Raw genomic sequence first — 22,051 nt, forward strand, 5'->3', positions numbered from 1 at the left:
ATAATAATAATCTCAAAAATCTTATAATTTTTAAAATTGTCAAAATCCGGATGATTTTGGTTTCAGGATACTAATTTCCGGTGAAAAACAAAAAAAAAACCTAAAACTTTTTAAGAATTTAGCTTTTTTTTGAAACTCTATAATTTTATATTAAAATACTTGTTAGAAAATTCTGATTTCCATTAAAAAGCACTACAGTATACAAAATTATAATATTGTTAATAATTTATTACATAATTGAAAAGTTTTAACTTAACCGCGAAACAGTATATAAAAACACCAATATTTCTCAATTCACATAAGATTTTCTATGATTTTTCTTATTACAAGAGATTATTTGTGGACTTAATTTTCAAACTTTCACATTTAAGGTATACTCAAAAAAAAGTTTGAATGAAACAAATTCTTTCATTGATATGAAGTCAAACAAATATTCGATTATTTCAAACAGGTATTTTTTTGATCTAAACAAAATTGATTTGATTTAAGCACGTCATTCTTTAACTCAAATACAAATTTTATTTGAATCAAACAAATTATATTTTTGATAGAGGGTTAAAAAAAAGGTTTGTTTCTTACACATAAAAAATAAATTGAAAAATCGAGGAGTTTGAAGATCTGCAAATTTTAATGCGGAAAATCGAGTATGCAAAAAAAAACAGTTTAAATGAAAGTTCTACTCGCTATTACACGAATATTACACCCAGAGAATAGTATTATTTAAATTTGAGAATTCGTTCTTTTTTTTTTACTTTTTTACTTCAATTCAAAGTAAAACTTTGTTTCATTATAATTTATAAAACATAATACATTATGTTTTATAAAATAAATTTCTGTTTGTGATAACAAAATGTTTTATTTAAGCTATTTGTTTTCTTAAGCCAAATAATATAATCATTAACAGAAACACAAGGAAATTTTCTTTAACCGCATATCAGTGTATGTTTGATTCAACAAAATTTTCTTTGAATTGAAACAACTTTTTTCTGGGTGCTTCATAGGACAACTGTTGTATACCAAAATATTGTTTGGAATCTAATATTTTTAGCTTCTTGTTTTTACAAGCAGATATATTTATAATATATTCAACTTCATGAGGTTTTAGAAATAAGATGCTAAAACTATATACATTTTTCTCTATCCTTATCTTTTTAGGAATGAATTATTGATTGGTATAACAAAACTTTTTATTCGGAATGAATACTTCAGTTAGGATAAATAAAACCATTGTGGTTTAAGGTAATTGTATTATTAATTTAAGTAATATAATAAACTAATATAATAATTAATGAAATTTCGGTCCATTCTAGCCAAGTATTATTTCCTTTAAAAAAAATATTTTCGTTAGAACAACAGACTAAACTTGTGGAAAAATGATGATTAAGAAATTAATGGACACATGATGGTATTAATAATACCGTACATTGTTTTGATAGATTAAAATTACTAAAAAAAGTGCTGTTTCCTATAAAAAAAAATTTCGAGATTAAAAAACTCTGCGTTGCATACTTTTACCATCTAGATAGTTATCCTATAGTTAAACGTTAAATATGTGAACCCTAAATACCCAGATGTTTAGTTTGAAAATCCATTTTACTCTTTATAACCTTTGACCGATATAATCGTTTTTGTTTGCTTGGCATTTGTTAAATGAATAATTAGTTGAAGCACACAGCACTAATCTGAACAGATATACTTAAATGTGTGGAATTCCTGAAAATAAAACCAAGAATTCAACGACCAAATCTGGACAACCAACATAAAATGTACCTACTGTAATTTAAAAAAAAGATTTCTGAAAAAAGAAAAGAAAAAAATAATTATGTTTTGTTTTGGTTGTTTGCCTTCTTATTTTTCTTCCTTCTTTTTAATTTTTTGTCCAAAAAGATATTTTTTTCCTTTTATTTTTTAGGAAAATTTTTATCTTTCTTCAAATTACAATAGGAATATTTTATGGTGGTTGTCGAAATTTGGTCGCTAGATTCTTGGTTTTATTTTCAGGAATTCTGCACATGGACTTGATTATTGGTCGTTAAATAGGATCTTGAATGTAATGTTAGTCTAATTTAAATTTCTTAAATTTTAGATAGACTTTTTTCAAAATTGAATTTGAGAACCAGAAAAGGGTTGAAAGTTGCGAAGAGTGAAGAACCTATCCTTGAACTCAGATAATAGTTTGTACCATGGAGTTTGTACAATTTACGTTAGGAAGAACGTCATTCCACTACATTCTCCACATGAAACCGCTGCATGAACATGTTCACTTTTTCACTGACCGGCGAAGAGAAGATGAAAAACGATACCCGAGCCAGCACATGCTTCATTCGAAGATTTGTTTGCAGACGTTTATACATGCTGTACGTATTGGAATGCCACCAGGCCATCACATCACCGAGAACAAACTATTGGCACTCTTCTATTGAAACCCAAGTGCTCACCAATTCTTCAGGTAAAGAGTCAATAACGGCCAACCTTTTTGTTTCAGTAAACATCAGTTGGGCAATTTGCATTCTCCAATTTAAGGAGAATCACGAGCTTGTTAAAACACTTCGTGACAAAATGTTAAGTGTGTTTTTCGGACATTGACAAAAATAGTTAGTTGGACCAACTATTCAGTTGTAAAGAAAGGGTACCGCTATTTTATAAGTTGGAACAACAAATCCATTAGTTACATTGACTATTCAGTTAGAACCAAAAATTAAGAAAATTGTTTCCTCAACTAATAAAATGCGAGTACCATATCTTACAAACTAAATAATTAACTCAGCTAAACACTTCTTCGAGTGTAGTCTGATAAATTCACATTCACCATCTTATCCAAACTGTAAATTCCGGGATATCAAGCCGTTGGGTATTATTTTCATTATTAACTTTAGAAGATCGAAATGATCAACTTCTGCGGATCAACATTTAATTTTTACACAACTTGATTCATATCTGTCGAGTGAAAGTTGTACTTTTTATTGAAAGTCGTAGGTCAGTCATGATCGCTATATATTTCGAAAACAAGCGATGTTTTAGAACATTTTAAATTTTAAGGTGTGACAAAATTCAAATTTTCCCATATTGGCCTTTAAATCTCTATAGCAATTGAAATATAATTTTTTGTTTCTAAAATTGTTTCTTTATATTTACCCACTTACGATTCCCATTTCTGGTAGATTTTCAGTTTCCAAAGATTAACAGAAGATATTTTAGAAGACGTCGAGTTTTCAATCAGTAGTTCAATTTTCTACTAAAAAATGTCAATTTAAAAAAATTTCAACAAAGTAATTAAATTTGCTGTAAAAATAATCCAGTATCAATAGTTGAATCTTCACCTAAAAAGAATAAATTTTAAACCAAAAAAGGAAAAGTTAAATTTTCATAAAGAAATTCATGTTTAACCGAAAAAACAAGGGTGGTGAACAAAGTAGTGGAATTCCCAATCAAAAAAATGAAACTTTTGACTGAAATGATGAATCTTTAATGAAAAAAAATTAATTTTTGACAAAGCAGTTCAACCTTAACCAATAAATATGAATTCTCAATCAAAAATGTAACTGTAGTTGGTATTTTAATCAAAAAATTTTTTTTTATTTTAAATCAAAAAGAGCCAAACAAAAAACGAATTAAAAAAAGAGTTGTATTTTCAACAAAGTACTTGAGTTTTTAATAAAAAAATGAATTTTTAACCAAGAAGAATAATTTTTTACCAATAAAGACGAATCTTTTTTTGCAAACAAATAGTTGAATCTTCATCTAAAAAAAAACCTCCGGCAAAATGTATGAAATTCCCTATAATTTTTTTTTATCAAATAGTTCAATCAAGAACTAAAAAATATAAAATTTCAAACAAAAATTGAATTTTCAAATTTTTAGTAAGAAAAATTCATTTTCAACTGAAAAACCCGAAATTTTAACAAAATACTTTTAAATGCAAATTGAATTTTTAACAAATGAGTTAAACTTTCAATCAAGCTGTTAAATTAAAAAAAATTTAAATAAGAAGATCAATGTTCTGCCACAATAGATTATTTTTTAACAAAATACATGAATTTTCACCCAAATAGTTTAAATTTCAAAGTAAAAAGATAAAACACAAAATGGAATAACTGAATTTTCAGTTCAAAAAATTTGACATCCAAAATACTTTAATCTTCAACCTAATAATTAAATTTTTAATCAAGAATGTAGTTTATTCCTTTAAAAAACAGATTAATTTTCAATAAAGAATATTAATCTAATTCCAAAAATGACGAATTTTCAACTAAATGCATGAATTACCAAATAAAAAAGATCAACTTTCTACCAAAAATGGAATCGTTAAATTTTCAGTTCAAAAATTAATTTTTAAATAAAAGGCAATTGAATTCAAGCAAAAAGACGGGGTTTAAACAAGAGTTAAATATTCAAAAAATAAGTATTATTCTCAGAAATGTATTTTCAAGGAAAACAGATAATATTATATAGATGAATTTTTAGCAAAATATATACATTTTCAATTTTTAAAACATATAATTTTTCAACGAAATAGTTAAATTGTTAACCAACAAAATTAATTTTCAACCCGCAAACATCAATTTTGAACAAAAAAAAGTTAATTCTTAACTAAATAATAAAGTTTTCTACCGCAGTAGTTGAATTTTTAACCCAAAAATACGAATTTTCAATTAAAAAATGGAAAATAACATTTTTCTATCAAATTCATGCTAAAGATGGTTTACATTTGGTTAAAATAATTAATAATTATAATAATTAATAAATAATAATAATCAATTGATTATTATTATTAATTATTATTAATAATTAATAAATAATTAATAATTAATTATAATATTTAATTCAATTGTTTTTGATTAAAAATTAAAATATTTTGTTACTTCAAACTATAATTATTATATTTGTATTTCAGAAGTGATCTATTTTTGTTAAAACTTTAACTACTTGGTTAAAAACTTATTTGTCTAAGTCAAAACTTCAACTATTTCGTTTAAAATATATTATTTTATTTAAAAATTTGGTTGAAAATTTATCTTTTTTAGTTCATAATTCAACTATTCGATCGAAGATTCTTTTTTTTTAAATTCATCTGTTTGGTTAAAAAATAATACTTTTAACTAAAAATGGAACTATTTCATTTTTGACTGCAAATTTAAAGCTTTATTTGTCAATTCAACTGTTTGGTTGAAAATTGACTTTTAAAAATCAAAATTAAACTTTTTGGTTCATCAATTTTAGATAGAAATACATCTCACTGGCTGAACAAATTTCTAAAACTCGACGTATGTTGATGAAGTATTGTAAAAATGAATTTTGGTTCTGCAAAATTGGATAATTTTGATCTATATACGATTTTAATATAATGGTAAGTAAATTATCTAGATTATTAAAACTTAAACAATAATTGACCCTAAACTCTCTAAGGCCTGATTCAGTAATTATTATTGCTTACCTTAAAATTGCAATTATTGACCAACGATATTACATATAATTGTAGGATATGAAAGATTCGAATTTTTATATTTAAATGCATTAAATCTTTTTTTCTAACTCTTTTCCTAATTATTTTTCATAAATTAATTTTCTTGAGTATTTTAAAAGAACACTGTTTTTTTAAGGAACATAATTCTTTTTAGACTTTCTTGTGCAATTTTTTTGCACAATTTGTTTTATTAAAGTTTATGTTTGTTTGTAGAATGTACTTTCAACGCGGAAAAATAATTGATATTGAAAGAAAATATTGTTAAGAATACGGACGATACAATATGTTCTTAAATAAGAAAATTTGAGTTGTCTCAAGAGAATATCAAGCCTCAGGCTCACCACACTTTTGATACTATTTGACTCTTAAGACAATATCTTAAAGTAAAAATGATGAAATTTCCACCAAGGAAGATTTTTTTAGACGAATAAATGAATTTTCAATCAAGAAGATTAATTTTCTACGAAGAAAGACGAATTTTTAACAAATTACATACGTTTTCAAGTAAATGCTTTGAAAATGGACGTGATATTAAATTTTTCTAACCAAAAACATGAATTAACAACAAAAAAGTAAATTTGCATCCAATCAGTTGAGTTTTGAACAAAATAGTTAAATTTTTATTACAAAAATTTCTCCAAAAAATTTTTTGAACCAAAATTATGAATCTTAAAAAATCTTCAACTTTCAAAGGAGGAGTTGAATTTTCAACCTAAAAAGATGATCTTTTAATGAAAAAGGCAATAGTAAAAATTTCAAAAAAAAAAAGATTTTAATAAAAAATAAAAAACAGTTGGATTATCCAACAAAGATAAATTTTCAACACAATAGATCATTCTTAATACAAAAATTAAGTTTCTCCTATAAAAGACGGATTTTCAAAAAAATACATCAATTTTCAAACCAAATAGTTTAATTTTTAACCAGAAAGGTTAAATTTTCTAACAAAAAGACGAATTTTGAGTAAATGACATAAATTTTAAACTGAATAGTTTGAACAATGCTTGTAAGTTAGTCGAAATTTTATTTGTTTAATTTTTAGTATATAGCTTTTTTACTCTAAATTAGGTTCTCTAAATAGTTGCACTTTTCAACCAAAAAATATAAATTTGGAACGAAGAAGGGAGTCATTAAATTTTCATTTAAATTTTAAACCATGCAGTTGATTTTTCAATCAAAAAATATTTGAGGTTTTATCTTCAATTTTCATCTTTTTGTCCACTTTTCACTTGGAGTGAGTTTATATTTAATTAATTTTAGAAAAAATAATTGTTCAATCAAATTATTACTGTTTATAACTTCACTTAGTGAGGTGATAATTTTTGAAAGTATACAAACAATATAGTTTCTGACTATCTTTTCCAAAAGTAATGCTCGACAGTTGCGATTTTTTCTGAAATTTTCAACTTTTTGTTCACTTTCTACTTAAAGTGAGGTTAAAATTAATAAAATTTAACAATCCTAATTGCTTAGACAAATTTTTATTGCTTATAACTATCATCTGCTATATTGATTAGGTAATTGCGTTCTTTTCTATTCATTTAAAAAAATACTACACCATTTAAAAAATTATTCTTGTTGAGGATCACTTATTACTTGTTCCTAACTATCAAGTCAAAGCGAAACTAAACATAACGGAAAAATACATTTTTTCGCTCTACTCTAAGAAAACATATTTATAAACAATTAGCAATTGTTTGAATGAGGATGTTTATCAACATGCATTAATTATTAACTCACTGAGTGAAAAGCGGACCAAAAGCTTAAGAACAAAAAAAAAACCGCAACTTTTTAGCACTTATGTAAGAGAAGATAGTTATAAACATTAAGAAATTGTTTAAACAATTGCGATTGTCAACTGGCATTATATATTACATTACTAATTAAAAAGTGACTAAAAAGTTTAAAATTTCGGAAGAAACGAGAACTATGTAGCATTAAAAAAGAAGAAGATAGTTATGAACAATAATAATTCACTGAAATACTTATAATTTTCAAATTGAATTAATTATGAACTCACTGGAAGTGAAACGTAGACAAATCTCGAGACAAATAGTTTGAAAATTTAAAAAAAAACAGGATTTTTCTAACATTATTCGAATTGAACATTATTAACACTAATAATGAATTGCTTAATCATTTTTTGTGTAACTTTCATTAATTATTTACTTCACTTTAATGGGAAATTGGATAACAAGTGAAAATTTAAAAAAACTGTGCAATTTCTAGCATAATTTTAAGAGAATTTTCTTTAAAATAATGAAATATTATTTAAACCATTATATTTATTAACATTAATTAAGTATAACCTCACTCTAATTAAAAATTGGACAAAAAGGGGAAATTAAAAAAAAATCACGACTTTCTAATTCTATTCTAACAGAAAATTGCTAAAAACAATAATCAATTATTTAAAAAATTTATTTGAACATATAATTAGCAGTATGAAGAAGTATTTTATGTATTAGAAATAATTTGCATTAAAAAAACTGCAAAAAAACATATTGATTGTGATGAAAATGTACAAAAACATGTTTTTTCTATGGGAAATGCCGGGCGAGATGCATAAAAATTTGATTTTTTTATTGGAAACCCCTAATATTTATGTCTATAAGTGAAACCAATTTTTTTGTACCAGGGACATTGAAATTTTGCGTTATATGGAGAATCACCCATATTGCATTAGAATAGATCTGAAAAGTAGATAAACCCCCGGCTCAATATTTTAAAAATTGCATGGCACTATTTTTCTACTTTTTACGAAATTGATACTCCTATTGACACTATTTTGAATTTCTCAAATGACACCCCAATGTGCAATCACTGAGAATTTTATTTAAAAAATTCAAAAACTGAAGAACTGAACATGATTTGAAGTAAAAAATAATAATTAAAATGAATTGTTTCCAAAAAAAGACAGTTTTTTACTTCAATTTGACAACAAAAATCCCACAACTTTTTTTTCAAAGTGGAAAAAGATTCGCAATTAAATTGAACATCCAGATAAAAAATTTAAACATTTTTTGGAAAGTCTCCATGGAGACTTTCCACAATATAAACCAGATATAGTTTAATTGTGAAACATGGTTGAAAAACGGATTTTCCTTTTATAGATCCACAGGCCTTAGACTCACGCCACTATTGACACTTTTTTTTAAGACTGCAACTATTTTTCTACTATTTTGAAATATGACACCAATGCTACTATTCTTTCAAATTTCTCGCTATTGCAACTGTTTTTTCACTGCGCCTTTAAACATATTTGCAAATTTCTTTGTCATCTCAGAAAAATGTTCAAATCAAACAAAAATTTGTTTGACCCTATATCAAACCCAAAATTTTGTTGAGTCAAATAAAATTTGCTTGAAATTAAAAATAATATGTGTTAAATAAAAAAAACCGTTTCAAAAAACGAAATCTCAAAATATATCAAAAGATTCTAAAGGATTTCGAAATCGCTCGAATCACATTCGGGGACTTTTAAAAGTTTAACGACATTTTAAGGGAATTTAACTGAGTCTAGGGGATTTCAGAGAATTTTAAATATTTCAAGACATTTCAAGAAGTTTAATCCGATTTCAAAGGATTTCAAAGTTTTCAGATTTCTTACAATAAATTTCAAGAGATGTTAGGAATTTCAAGATAATTTACAGGACTTTAAAATATTTCAAGGAATTTGTAAGAATTTTAGCAGACCCACGCGAATTTATAATATCTCGAAGGGTTTTAAACATTTAAAAAGTGTCAATGGATTTCGAAGCATTTGAAAGGTTTGAGAGTATTTCGTAAGATTTCAAAAATTTCAAAAAATTCAAGGTTCAAACTGGGTAATTTATTAATTTAGAAATGCCCGAATTTACCCCACATGCTTGGAATTACCCCGTTTCACGGTATTAGTAAACTTCAAAGAATTTACTAGGATTATAGAATTTTATAAAGTTTCGTGTAATTTTAGAATCCTCAAAATATTTCGAAGATTTCTAGCACCATCTACGGCATTTACGAAATGTCAAGGGTTTTAGGAGTTTCAAAGCTTTTAGGATATTTTAAAAGATTTCAAACGGCATTATAAGATTTGGTGAGAGTTTACAGGATTTTAGTGGGTTTCAAAGATTTAATTATTTTCCCAGGAAGTTGAAAAGATTATTACAGATTTCAAGATGTTTTATTGGATTTTATTTGCTAGGGTTTTCACAAGATTTAAAAGATTTGAAGAATTTTTAAAATAGTTTAGGGTACTTTAAAAGAGTCCAAGGGCTTAACCAAGATTTCGAAATTGTTAAGAGTTTAAAGAATTTCGTTTAGGATTTTTGGGAAATTTAAACGATCTCTAGGTATTTAGGATATCAATGAGGCTGAACAGATCTTAATTAATAAATGAAATGAAATATCAGCAATTTATCTGAATTTCTGCGCATTTTAGGGATTCTAAGGGATTTCAACAAATTTCAAAGCTGTTTGGGTATTTTCAAAGATTCGAAAGGATTTCTGTCAAATTTATGGGAAATGTATATTGTGTATCAGATTGAAAAAAATAGTTAGCCCTGGATTTAATATTTCAAAAATTACACACCACTATTTTGTTTCTGTTTTTCAAATTTTTGCTACTAATGACACTATTTTGAATTTCTTAAATTAACCAGAGGCGGAAACATTAAATTTAACACTGAAAAGTTCACACTTGCACCTTTTTGAATTAATTTCTTATTACCTTATGTTTGCTCCTCGTAAAATATGTATACAAAGTTAAGATCTTGTTCCGAATAAGGTTTGAAATCTTCAATTTTGATGAGATAACTCTTTTGGAAAACCCTTAGGCTAAGGTCTTTGGCGAGATCTTAAAAAAACCGACTGCCGGCTTCTTGGATGGTGAAGTTGAAAAATTGAGCATTTTTATATTAAGGGAGATTGAAATGAGCTGCAGCACTTTTGATACCTCGGGATTTCTAGAAATTTTTCCATGGTCAAATCTGAGAAAATTCCTGGTAAATCGTAACTAAGTTTTCAGGTATACTACTTAACCATTTAATTTAACTAAGAAAAATACACTGGTGTCTCAGGGAATTAAGATGATCAGTTGGAATTAGTGTTTTCATTTGTAGCTTGTATTACTTTTCTCAGTTGTATTAACTAAGAAAGTAGTTATTTTAAACAAACTCTGGGATAATGTAATTGAGAAAAGTAATAAAAATGAAAACATCAATTTCAACTACTCGTCTCAGTTTCCTAGGACCCGAATGTACTGTTATTAGTTAACTTAAAATGGTTCGCAGAAAAAATGGTTATTCGTGCCAACTATTTAGTTTGTAAGATATGACACTGATATTTTATTAGTTGAGGCGACCATTTTATTAGTTGCTGGTACTAATTCAATAGTCATTGCAACTAATGATATTGTTGTGCCAAACAATGAAATAGTAGTATCAACTCATGAATTATCAGTACAAATTCTTGCAAACTAGTTTGGCTCTAATAACAATCTTTTTCAGTATTTAAGTTCGCAACAAATAAGAATTTAATTACCCAAAAATAAAAAATCAGTTGGATTAAGTATGTTCTCCAACTAAGTAAACTTGGTTGCCGATTTGCCAGGAATTTATAGAGGACCTCAATAAATTTCATAGGTTCTAAAGGATTTCACGCGATTTTATTGGAGGTTGTATATCAGATTTAAAAAAAAGTCAACCCCTCGATTTAAGATTTAAAAACTTGCATGATGTCTCAAATGAGTCCACGCCTGGATCCAGTATCTCGAATCAAGGTGGTTATCAATCTGATCAATGGTCCACTCTAGAATCGAATCCCGACTATACCCTAAATTCAAATGTACCTGGATCCCTTATGATTAGGGATTGGGGTCACCGTCACCTCAACTAAAGATGACCCAACTCTCATCTCATTCGTTCCGGCCCTCCCTCCATGTGGTGGGGGTGTGAAAAAGAGGTAGTAGGGAGGACTCACCGGAGAACATTTTAATTTGCTGGCGATCGATCCAGAGTGAGATGTCACCGGAGGGCTTATGGCCGTTTCCAGTGCGACGGTGCCTCGCCCTGGTCGGTTCGGCCGCGAGCAACAAAAGGATCGCTGCCGAGGCCAGGGCCGCCGCAGCCCGCCGCATATTATGAATACACGGGGCAGGTGTCTGTCTCGTTGCGTGGCCCTCGTTCGGGCCCGTCCCGTCCGGCTCGCGATTCGCGCCGTGAAATTCGGGATTTAATGGCCGGTTACCGGGCTCGTTAACAAGGCGCGCGAAGTAACGGCAGCTTCAAACCCTTAAGGCGGTGGTTTATGGGCCCGGTCGGTAAGGCAGGTGCTTGCCCCGGCCGAGGTCGGACCTTTGCGCGAAAAATCCAACTGGTTCCTGGAGAGATGTTTGCTGCCAGACGCAAGATACTCTTTCTTGACTTGGTGTTCCACACGCGCGCGTGTGTGGTGTTATACACACGGTCTAGCTGACGTGCAACCCGCCTCGCTGGCTGGTTCCGAACTAACTGACTGACTGACTGACTGACTCAATGAGAAAAGGCCCTCCGGCCTCAAGAGTGTATTCTCATGTATTCTCTCTTCACTCTCTTCTCCGTTCTCCCATCGTGAACGAGTGAGAGATCCCTATCTCCAGGTCCCAATACCGGGATAAGGGTGTCTGCACAACGTTCCAGAGGGGGTAACCCCCACCCCTCCTTCCCCTTACAAGCACGGATCTACAGCGGGGCGAAACCGGCAATCGCCTCCCCCGCATGATTTTTTACTTTCGATTTTTGACAACTATTAAAAATGCGCTCCTGTGGAGGTGGATCAACGGACTACCTTGGATTATCTCTTTATATATATGTAGAATTACTTTGGATTATCCAAGAATACTCCGGATCAAATATCATTACTTTGGATTACATAAAATTACGGTGGTATCATTTGTCTAAATAGACTCACGTGAAGTCACTCAACCGAAAAGATTAGTTTTTAACGAAATTGTTTAATTTTTAACAAAATAATTAAAATTTTAATCAAAGGGATGAATTTTCAACTGAAATGATGAATCTTGAAAGGAAATAGTTAAATATTGATTCAAAAAATTAATTTGTAAACAAGAAAAAACGATTTTTTATATACTACTTCAATTCTTAACCAAATAGTTGAATTTTCAGTTAAAAAATAAGGTTTCAACCAAGAAACAACTATTTTTCAACAAACTATTTAAATTTCTAACGAAAAATATAAATTATCAACTAAAATGATGAATCTTCAAATGAAATAGTTAAATTTTTAGCAAAAAATCAAATTTCAACCAAGAAACAACGATTTTTAAATAAAGTACTAAAATTTGCAACTAAACAGATATATTTTTAACTGAAATGATGAATTTTTAACTACAATAGTTAATTTTTCAGTTAAAAAATAAATTTCAACCAAAAAAGACCGATTTTTCAACAAAATAGTTGCCTTTTCAAGCAAAGAGATAAGTTGTCAACTAAAATTAATGGTTTTCAACAAGAAACAGTAATTTTAAATAAAATTGTTGAATTTTCTACTAAGTAGAATTATTTTTAAACAAAAAATATGAATTTTCAAAGAAAAACGTAATAATTGATATTTTAACCATCACATACTTTAAATTGAAATAAAAAACAGTACAATTCAAGACGAATTTTTCATACAAAATATTTGAATTCTCAATTAAATATCGATTTTCAATTAAATTGAGGAGTTTTAATATGGAATAGTTAAATGTTCATTGAAAAAATGAATTTCTAATCAAGAAAAAACGATTTTCGTTCCATAATACTTTAATTTTTAACCAAATAGATGAATTTTTAATTAAATAATGAACCTTTAACTAGAATAGCTAAATTTTCAATTAAAAATAATTATTCAACTAAGGAAAAAACATTTTTTAACAAAATAGTTTCATTTTCAATCAAACAGCTGAATTTTCAACTAAAATAGAAAAAACAGATGAATGCACAAAAAAAAAAGATGAATCTTCAAAAAATAGTTGAATCCTCAACCAAAAGTTAATTTTTTAAACAACAATTGCATTTTTATCTAAAAGAGATAAATCTACAAGCCAAAAATATTTTTTAAAATAAAGTACATAATTTTCAAACAGTTAAATTTTTAATAAGTAACATGAATTTTTAATCAACAAGATTAATTTTCCACCGAAAAAGAACAATTTTCAAAAAATTCATTTTATTTCACAATAAAATTTTGTACAATAAAAATCTATCTTTGAAGTTAATAGTTAATTTCCAATAAAAGCAATGGAATTTCAACAAAATCTATGAATTTCCAACTCAGAATGACAAATTTTTACCATAAATGAAGTAGCCGAATTTACATGAAAAATATAATTTTTAATAACAAAAATTAATTTTCAACGAAAAAGTTAAAACTTCAACCGAACCCTTGTCACCTCAAATACAAAATTTTCGACCAGAAAAATAAATGTTCAACAATGTAGTTCCACTTTCAATACTAAGTGGTTAAATTTTGAAATTGTCAACACAAAAAAGATCTAAAAATGGAAGATTTAAATCTTAAAAAAAAATAATTTTCAATACGGGACATTTAGTTTAACATCACAGTTGAATTAAAAAAATTAAAAAGAAGTTTAACATAGGAGATTATTTTCTACGTAAACAAACTAATTTTAAACAAAATACGTGAATGATCAACTCAAACAGATTATTTTTTTGCAAAACATGAAATAGTTTTTTTCAAAACAGTTGAAGATTAGTTGGGTTATTCTGGATTATAAATTAATTAATTACTTGGATTACGAGCGTATTACTTTGAATAACTTAAATTAATCCAGATTACAAGTGGATTACTTCATATTACAACTGGATTAGAGAAGGATTACTACTTATTACCTAAGATTGTAACTGGATTACTCTATATTAGAACTTGATTACATGAGGATTACCACCGATAATAAGTGTATTTCTCATAATTACTTGAATTACCTCAGATTACTAGTGGATAAATATTATATTATGACTGGATTTCTTTATATTAGATCTAGATTACAAGAGTATTACGACGGATTACAAGTTTATTACTTCGAAATACTTGAATTAATCTGGATCACAAGTAGATTACTCTGAGATCAGAACTGGATAATTCTATATCAGAACTGGATTACAAGAGGAATGCCATGGATTCTAAGTGCATCACGCCGAATTATTTGAAGCATGGCGGATTAAAAATGAATTATGCGAGCTTACACTCGATTACATGAATCATAACGGAATAGCATTCGAAAATCTGAGATGTCTAGTGGATTGCTAATTCTGAAACATACAACTTTTTTTATTAATTATATAGTATTGTTATTTTTATTACTACACTATTAGCAAGAATCCCGTTCTGGATAAGCGTTACTCACTCAGTTGCAGCTCCGACACAGGTTGCTGATTAATCTCTTTAGTAATCATCCCTGGTGAAGAGCTTCACGAAGTCATTACACGTGATAGTTCAAACAAAAATACGCAAACTGACTAATAATCCCATTAATTCTACATAATAGATCTGACAGTATCTTTCAGAACCATTATCTTTTTAAACAAGATGTCCTAATTTCCTCTAATGTTCTGGTGGGAACGAAATCCTTCTTTTCATAATGAAAATTCTATGAAAGAAAACTAGAAAAGTGCATCTTCGTTTAGTCATTAGTCTTGTGGCTATTCTCAAGTCATTATTTTTCTCAAAATCATGCGACGATCCCATGTCGATCACTTTTTTCTTGTTTGGGTCTAATGGCCATAACCACCGTAGATCATTGGACCCTTGAGCGTGACAGGCAGGTTCTACCTGCCACACTATAGAAAAACGATTTATGTCAGTGGGTGTGTAAACTCTGGGATACGCATCTCTTTCCTTTGCTTTGTCCGCCTCTAATTATAGAATTATATATTATATTTTCGACCTCTGCTAATCGCTTTATTACTATTTATTAGATTACAAAAGGATCACGGCGATTCAGTAGTTCAATTTTAGGCAAAAAGAGGGGACTAGAAGGGGATCTCATTTATTATGGGGCCTCGTGGAGATCTTTACTTAGTGGATGCGAGTGAAGAAAACAGTATTAATCTTACTATGAGATTATCAGTTAATGTGCGTATTTCTCTGTGATCTGACATATAATGACTTTGTGAAGCTCTTTGACTGGGGCGATTGTTAGACCTCCTCCTTTACACCTCGTTCTTTATACCTCCTACTACAGTTTCGCCCGACGCCCCGGCAGAATTGTTAACTTTATATAATACAAATTGAAGTGAATTAGCTTTGAACTCCTTAAACATAAAAAATAGTTGAGATATATGTACTTAAAAATTACATAACACTTCAGTAATCACACACAAAATCGCAAATCAATTCACGCACGTGTACCAATCACAACCTGCACGAATAGCGCATGCCGCTATACACTGCTATATATATATTAGCGCATACGCTATACACTGTTATATGTATGAATGCATGCCGCTCTACACTGCTAATACTGTTAGAGTCTCAGCGTGAGTGAAAGAGCGAATTAATATTTTTTTGTTAAAAACTTTAACTAATTAGTTAAAATTTAGTTTTTCTTGTCCGAAGAATCTTTTTTGGTTGAAAATCCAAGTATTTAGTTAATCTTTGATTTTTCATGCCTGACAAATCTCATTTGTCTGAAAATCAAACTACTTGGTTGAAAAGCCTTCTGACTTATTTTTGCTTGCGAATTCATCTATTCGGTTAACAATTATATTATGTGGTTTCAAAGTTAATCATTTAGTTATTTATCTACATAGTATATTGTCGGGTTAATAATTCGACTGTTTTGTAGAAAAGTGGTCTTTCTGGTTTGAAAATTCAATAATTTGGTTAACATTTTACTTTTATTTACTATCTTTTTTGATTAAAAAATCAAATATTTTTATGTAAACGCATCTCTTTGAAATGAATTCATCTATTTTTTATTAAAGATTCAAATATTTTTTGTTTCTACTATAATCTATTATCTTTTCCGTTGAGAATTCATCTTCCATTAATTAATTAAAAACTTAATAATTTTCTTTAAAAAATTAAAATGACGTTAAAAATGTCGTCCTTTATTTTTTCGTTCTTGAAGATTCATCTTTTTTAGTTAAAAATTCAACTATTATGTTCAAAAATGATCCTTTTTTTTGAAAATTTATCTCTTTCAGTAGTGATTTCAATTATTTTTTATTATAAATGTAATTCTTTTGTTTTAAATTCAACAATTTTGTTTAAAAGTCATAATCGTTTTTCATTAAAAATTTAACTGCTTTCTTAAAAATTCGTCTTTTTGTACTGAAAACTCAGCTATTTTCATGAAAAATTTCATTATTTGGTTGAAAATCAACTTTTTTGTTGAAAACTCAATTGTTTCGTAGAAAATTAATATTTTTGCTCGAAAATTCAATAGTTTGGTTGAAGAATAAACTACTTTGTTGAAAATGCAATATTTTTACTTTAAATATAGTATTTAAATCTCAATTAATTTTGCTTCAAAGTACTTATTCCCAAATTTTCGTAAAAAATCTAATTTAGAAGCGGCTTGTGTTCTAATGCCTTAAATTTCTGTTTATGCCTCTTTAAAAATGAAGAGAAACCTTTTAAAAAATAAGAACATTGGTTGGAAATATTCGAATTTAGGTGTTTTTGAGGTTTTTTTCAAATCTAAGGAAGAACGAGGGGGGAAAAGGCGATCAGGTAAAACAGGGGAGGGACTGTGATGCCTCCAATTATTTTTTTCGTCTAAAAATCCGTACAGATCTTCCGGCCACGTACCCAGATCATTTTCCAATCCCATCAGACCCAACAACGAATCCTGATCCTATTTTCACAATTTGACCACAAATCCTCTTCGGCATCCTGTCTTAATCTCCCTGCCCATAATCGCATAATCTAATTCCTCTCCCCGCATGGGATAGAAGAAAATAAAGCAAAATAAAAGAAAAGAGCAAAAAACAAAACAAAAACTAAAACGGAGACCAGAACAGGTACCATCCTCCGTAAATCCTTCTGCAGATGGCTTAGCGGTCGCGACCGGCGGATCCAAGTAGGGAGCAAGATTGGCATATGGGATGGGTATTCGCGCCATGCATTCCCATCCCTGTTTCTGGAGGGGGACAGCCTTATACTAGGTTATGCTACGCCACATCAACTTTTTCCAAATTTTTAACCATTACTATTTTTAGGCCCAAAATTAACCTATAGGGAACAAATTTGGCATTGAGCCCTAAATCTATATATAGGGCCCCAAATTTGACATAAGGCCCAAAATCGTTATGTGGAAAAAATTGAACATAGGGCCAAAAATCGACATAGGGTCCAAAATTTATTAATTTTTTCCATTGAGGACCGTGCATAAATTACAAAAGGTAATACAATTTGGTTGGAGGGAGGAGGAGTAGTTAAATCTTACTGTTTTTTATGAATTCACAAAGTAGTTTAACTTTCGACCTAGTAGTTAATTTAGAAAAAAAAGGTATTTCAGAGGATTAAAAATTTTTAAGGGCAATTAAAAATATTTCAAGGTATTTTCAAGAGATTTTAAATCTTATTGCTTGTTGTGAATACGATTTTTAACCAAAGAGATGAATTTTCTGACTGACATGAATCTTCAACAATCAAAAATTAATTTTCAAGGAAGTAGTTAAACTTTGCACCACAGGGTTGAATTTTTCTTAGCTGCCTGCGAATATATAGTCGACTAGTGTACTTGGTTAGGTAAACGTATAAACACGTACGCGTCACATTTCAGGATGACGGAACGCACCGAAGAAAAATGTTACATTAAATTTTGCCAAAAACTTTACCATTGTAATGTGGAACAAGTCCGAGCGTTCGTTAATATATATCCACCACGACAAGGCGTATGTTCATTCGTTGCAGCTCATTCAGCAAGTTCTGGTAAAAAAAATACACTTCGGCAGTCCCCATACAGTCCTGACCTGGCTAGCTATCATTTCTAGCTTTTCTTCAAATTAAAGGATCCTCTAAAAGACAAACGATTTCAAGACGTAGATTAACTTATCATATAAGCGACCGTCCATAAACTCTTGTCTCCTATCTTAAAGAATTCTTATTTTCCCCTTTTTCTCGATTTTTCATTTAAATTTGAACTGAATTAATAGAACCTAATACGAAAATCCAACTATTCTGGGTCAATAGTGATTTTTTTTTGCTATAAAAGCCTAACATTATATTTTTCTATCGGAATTGATCACGCTTGGTTAAAAATTTTACTATTTCGTTTTAAAATTTAGTTATTTTGTTTAAAATGCAAATCTATTTTGTTAAAAAGTCATACTCTTTTGGTCAAAACTTCAAATATATATTTTTCTTTAAAAACCCATAACATTTTTTTAAATTATTAAGAAAATGTAATAATTGTATTTTTAAACATTTTTTAAAGCTTATACCTTTGTTTTATGCTGTCATATATTTATTTTTTATTATTTACATTACAAAAAAGAATTATGTAAGTATATGGGTGATTGCCAAAATGTTAACCATTTGCAGTCCAAGACATTTTCTATGATTAATGAATTCTTTGACTGAAAAACTAAATTTTGTTAATTTTATTCAAAAAAACCTAAATCTATACTTAATTATTTAAAACAGCAACATTATATGCGCGCTACAGTACGCGGGAAGCATTACATTGCTTCCCATTGCTTCAAAATGATGAATTTTGACATTTTTGTGATTTTCAAACTGCTATTATCGAACACGAAAATTGTGTGTGAACAAAATACAACTATGTTTTCCAACTCTAATTTAAATTAAATAAGGTTCACATAACAAAATGATTAACTTTTTAAAAATCAATTTTAATCTAGTCGTATAAAAAAAATAATATTTTTTTATTGAATGAAGAATTCCTGTATTTAGCAGGAATATTTATTGTAATTTTCAAGTTTAGATGATTTTTTGTTACCTTGAACACTACACGAAAGTATTTTCAGGGTGGCCGCTTTAATCGAGGAAAAAAATTCCCAGTCATTTTCCGATTCACAAAAATGTTTCACGGTTAAAAAATTCGAAATAGTTTAATTTTAAGTAGATTAATATATACAAATAATCAGCGAAAAAAATAGATTCAGTACATTCATAACCTTTTAATAATTTTATGAATTAAATGACTTTTGAGTCTTGCATAATTATTTCAAAATTAAAAACACTTTTTTCAAATCTATTAAAAAGTTTTTAATTCTTACTACCAAAAACTCACTGACGCAATAAACTTATAATTTTTTTTATAGTTTTATGAGTGATTTGATTTGTGTGTCAGCCTAAAGTTAGTAGTTTATCAAATTTGCAAATTCCTATTTACATTTGCATAAATAAAATTGATTATGCAAGCCAATGTTTTGAATTTTATAAATATTATTGAATTTAAAAATAATTATTAGCGGCGAAGAGAACCAATTTCAAACCATGACAACTTGTTGATTATTATATTTAATAAGATACTTATGCAGTAAGAGGTAAATTTATTTAGACCAATATATTCATTTTCATAGCAAGTGTGCGATGCCTATTGTATCAAGTGTACAGTTCTTATGTTGAAAAAACTGATGTGTTTCTATCTTAATAACATAGGTATTACGAAATAAATCTAACATTCGTTTCCAATTAATAATTATTTGAAGGAAAGTATTCAAGGATTATTCTAAGAGAAATTATGCCGTCGCTGAATACATTCATTTTCTCATCTCAAGAACATGAACATTGTTTCAATTAAAATAGTGGTCAAAATAAGTGTATGAATTTACTTGGATCAAGAAACACTTTATTAGAGTTTTAGTTACTTATCATGAGAATATAATATTCTCAATTCAATATTTTATTAAACTTCATGCAAGTAAGTATAACGAAACAAATTAACTCAATAATTTTTTGCTTAGTGTAAATATACTCTTGATTCAAATAGTTGTCCTGATTCTATTATTTTCTTGATTCCAGAAAATCGGTCCCTTGTAAAAAGAAAATACTTGCTTCTTTCAAGTAGAATCAGCCAAGTAAATTAGCCTACTTGAGTTAATGCAAATTTTTGTTCAGTGTTATTTCCTTTCTGTTTGAAATTTTCTTCTATATATTCACGTTAAAAATGAATCTGTTTAGTAAAAAAAACATTTATTTTGTAGGAAATTCGTCCATGTGAGTAGGAAATTAATCTTTTTGAAAAAATTGATCATATTAGTTGAATTTAACAAGTGGAGAATTCATTTTTTTGTTGAAGATTCATAATTTTATTTGAAAATTCATCTCTGGTTGAAAATTTAGCTGTTTTGCTAAAAATCCGTGTTTTTTTGCTGTGGGAATTACTTTTCTTCATTGAAAATTTAACTATCCCATTTTTGGTTGAGAACGCATATTCTTAATTATAAATTGATAATTTTTAGTAAAAAATTCATCTATTTTATTAAAAACTCATCTTTTTTGTAGAAAATTACTTCTTGGTTGAAATTTAATTATTTTTTTGTGAAAAATGGAATTACTTGGTTAAAAATTACATTATTTTGGCTGAGGATTTAACTATTTTGTCTAAATATCGTCTGTTTTGTTTGAGTTCAAATGTTTTATTTAAAATTAAAATCTTCTTTTGTTGAAATATTCATTAATACTACACTTTTTGCGTTATAATACAGATTTAATAAAATCCTGCTAGAAAAATGTTTTATAAAGAAACAAATATTATAGGGATTAGTCATTCTTGAAAGAAAGACAATTGATCGCAGTTGTTAAGGTTATCTTTGAAACTTCTACCGAGTGCAGATTTTTTTTTTTTTACGTCGCCATCTATCGGATATCAACGAAATAAAAAGGAATGCTAAAAACGGTTCTATTGGCACACGTCGAGAAAAAAATTCTGGAACAAAAAAAGCGAAAAATGAAAATTTGGTTGAATCAAATAAATAGTTTATTCAACAAAATATTTGATTAAACTAACCAAATGCTCCAGTTACCAAAATATTCAGTTAAAACAACAAATAAATTTGGTTGTGTCTACCAAATATTTTTTGTTCATGTACACCATATTTTATAGTTGGACCAAAAAAGCTTTTGTTGATTCAACCAAATCGTTTCCTGAGTGCAACTTCTACTTGAGTCGCAACATTTTCAATCCCCCAGTTTTTTCTGTATCCTGTTAAATAAACAATTATTTAAGTATTTTGATGTCTTATGCATATAGTAGAAGATGCACAGTATTGAGTCAGTAACTCTGATTTTTCGGACGCATCCCAATTTCAAATAAAAACCCACACACTGAGACTAATGTTTGCCTGACCGAAAAAAGTTTGGTTGCTATATAAGTAACAAAATCGTTTTGTTGAGCCAACCAAATTATGTTTTTGGAGCGCTGATTTGAAATTCTCAAAAAGTTTGGTAAGCACACCAAAAATTTTTTGTAAATTGAACAAGCTTATTCGGTTAAATTAACCAAATATTTGTTAGCTCAACACAATGATTTTTAAGAATCAACAAAAATATTGTAGATTTTACAAAATAGTTTTGCTGAATGAAATAAATATTTTTAATCACAACAAAATTATTTTTTGGCGAGCGAAC

General features: G+C 28.4%; 1 protein-coding gene across 3 annotated transcripts in view; it reads right to left on the reverse strand.

Annotated features, from left to right (window-relative positions):
* Nucleotides 1-11,935, reverse strand: part of LOC117172300 (protein shifted) — a 72,779-nt gene extending 60,844 nt beyond the window's left edge. For all 3 annotated transcript variants that reach the window (XM_033360068.1, XM_033360067.1, XM_033360065.1), the window contains exon 1: nt 11,426-11,935. In XM_033360068.1, the coding sequence (XP_033215959.1) occupies nt 11,426-11,582 (157 nt within the window). In that variant the 5' untranslated portion in view covers nt 11,583-11,935. The remainder of the gene's footprint in view (nt 1-11,425) is intronic.
* Between the last annotated feature and the right edge of the window lie 10,116 nt (nt 11,936-22,051).

Source organism: Belonocnema kinseyi, chromosome 5 (assembly GCF_010883055.1).
Source record: "Belonocnema kinseyi isolate 2016_QV_RU_SX_M_011 chromosome 5, B_treatae_v1, whole genome shotgun sequence".
In the NCBI taxonomy this organism is placed as follows: Eukaryota; Metazoa; Arthropoda; class Insecta; order Hymenoptera; family Cynipidae; genus Belonocnema; species Belonocnema kinseyi.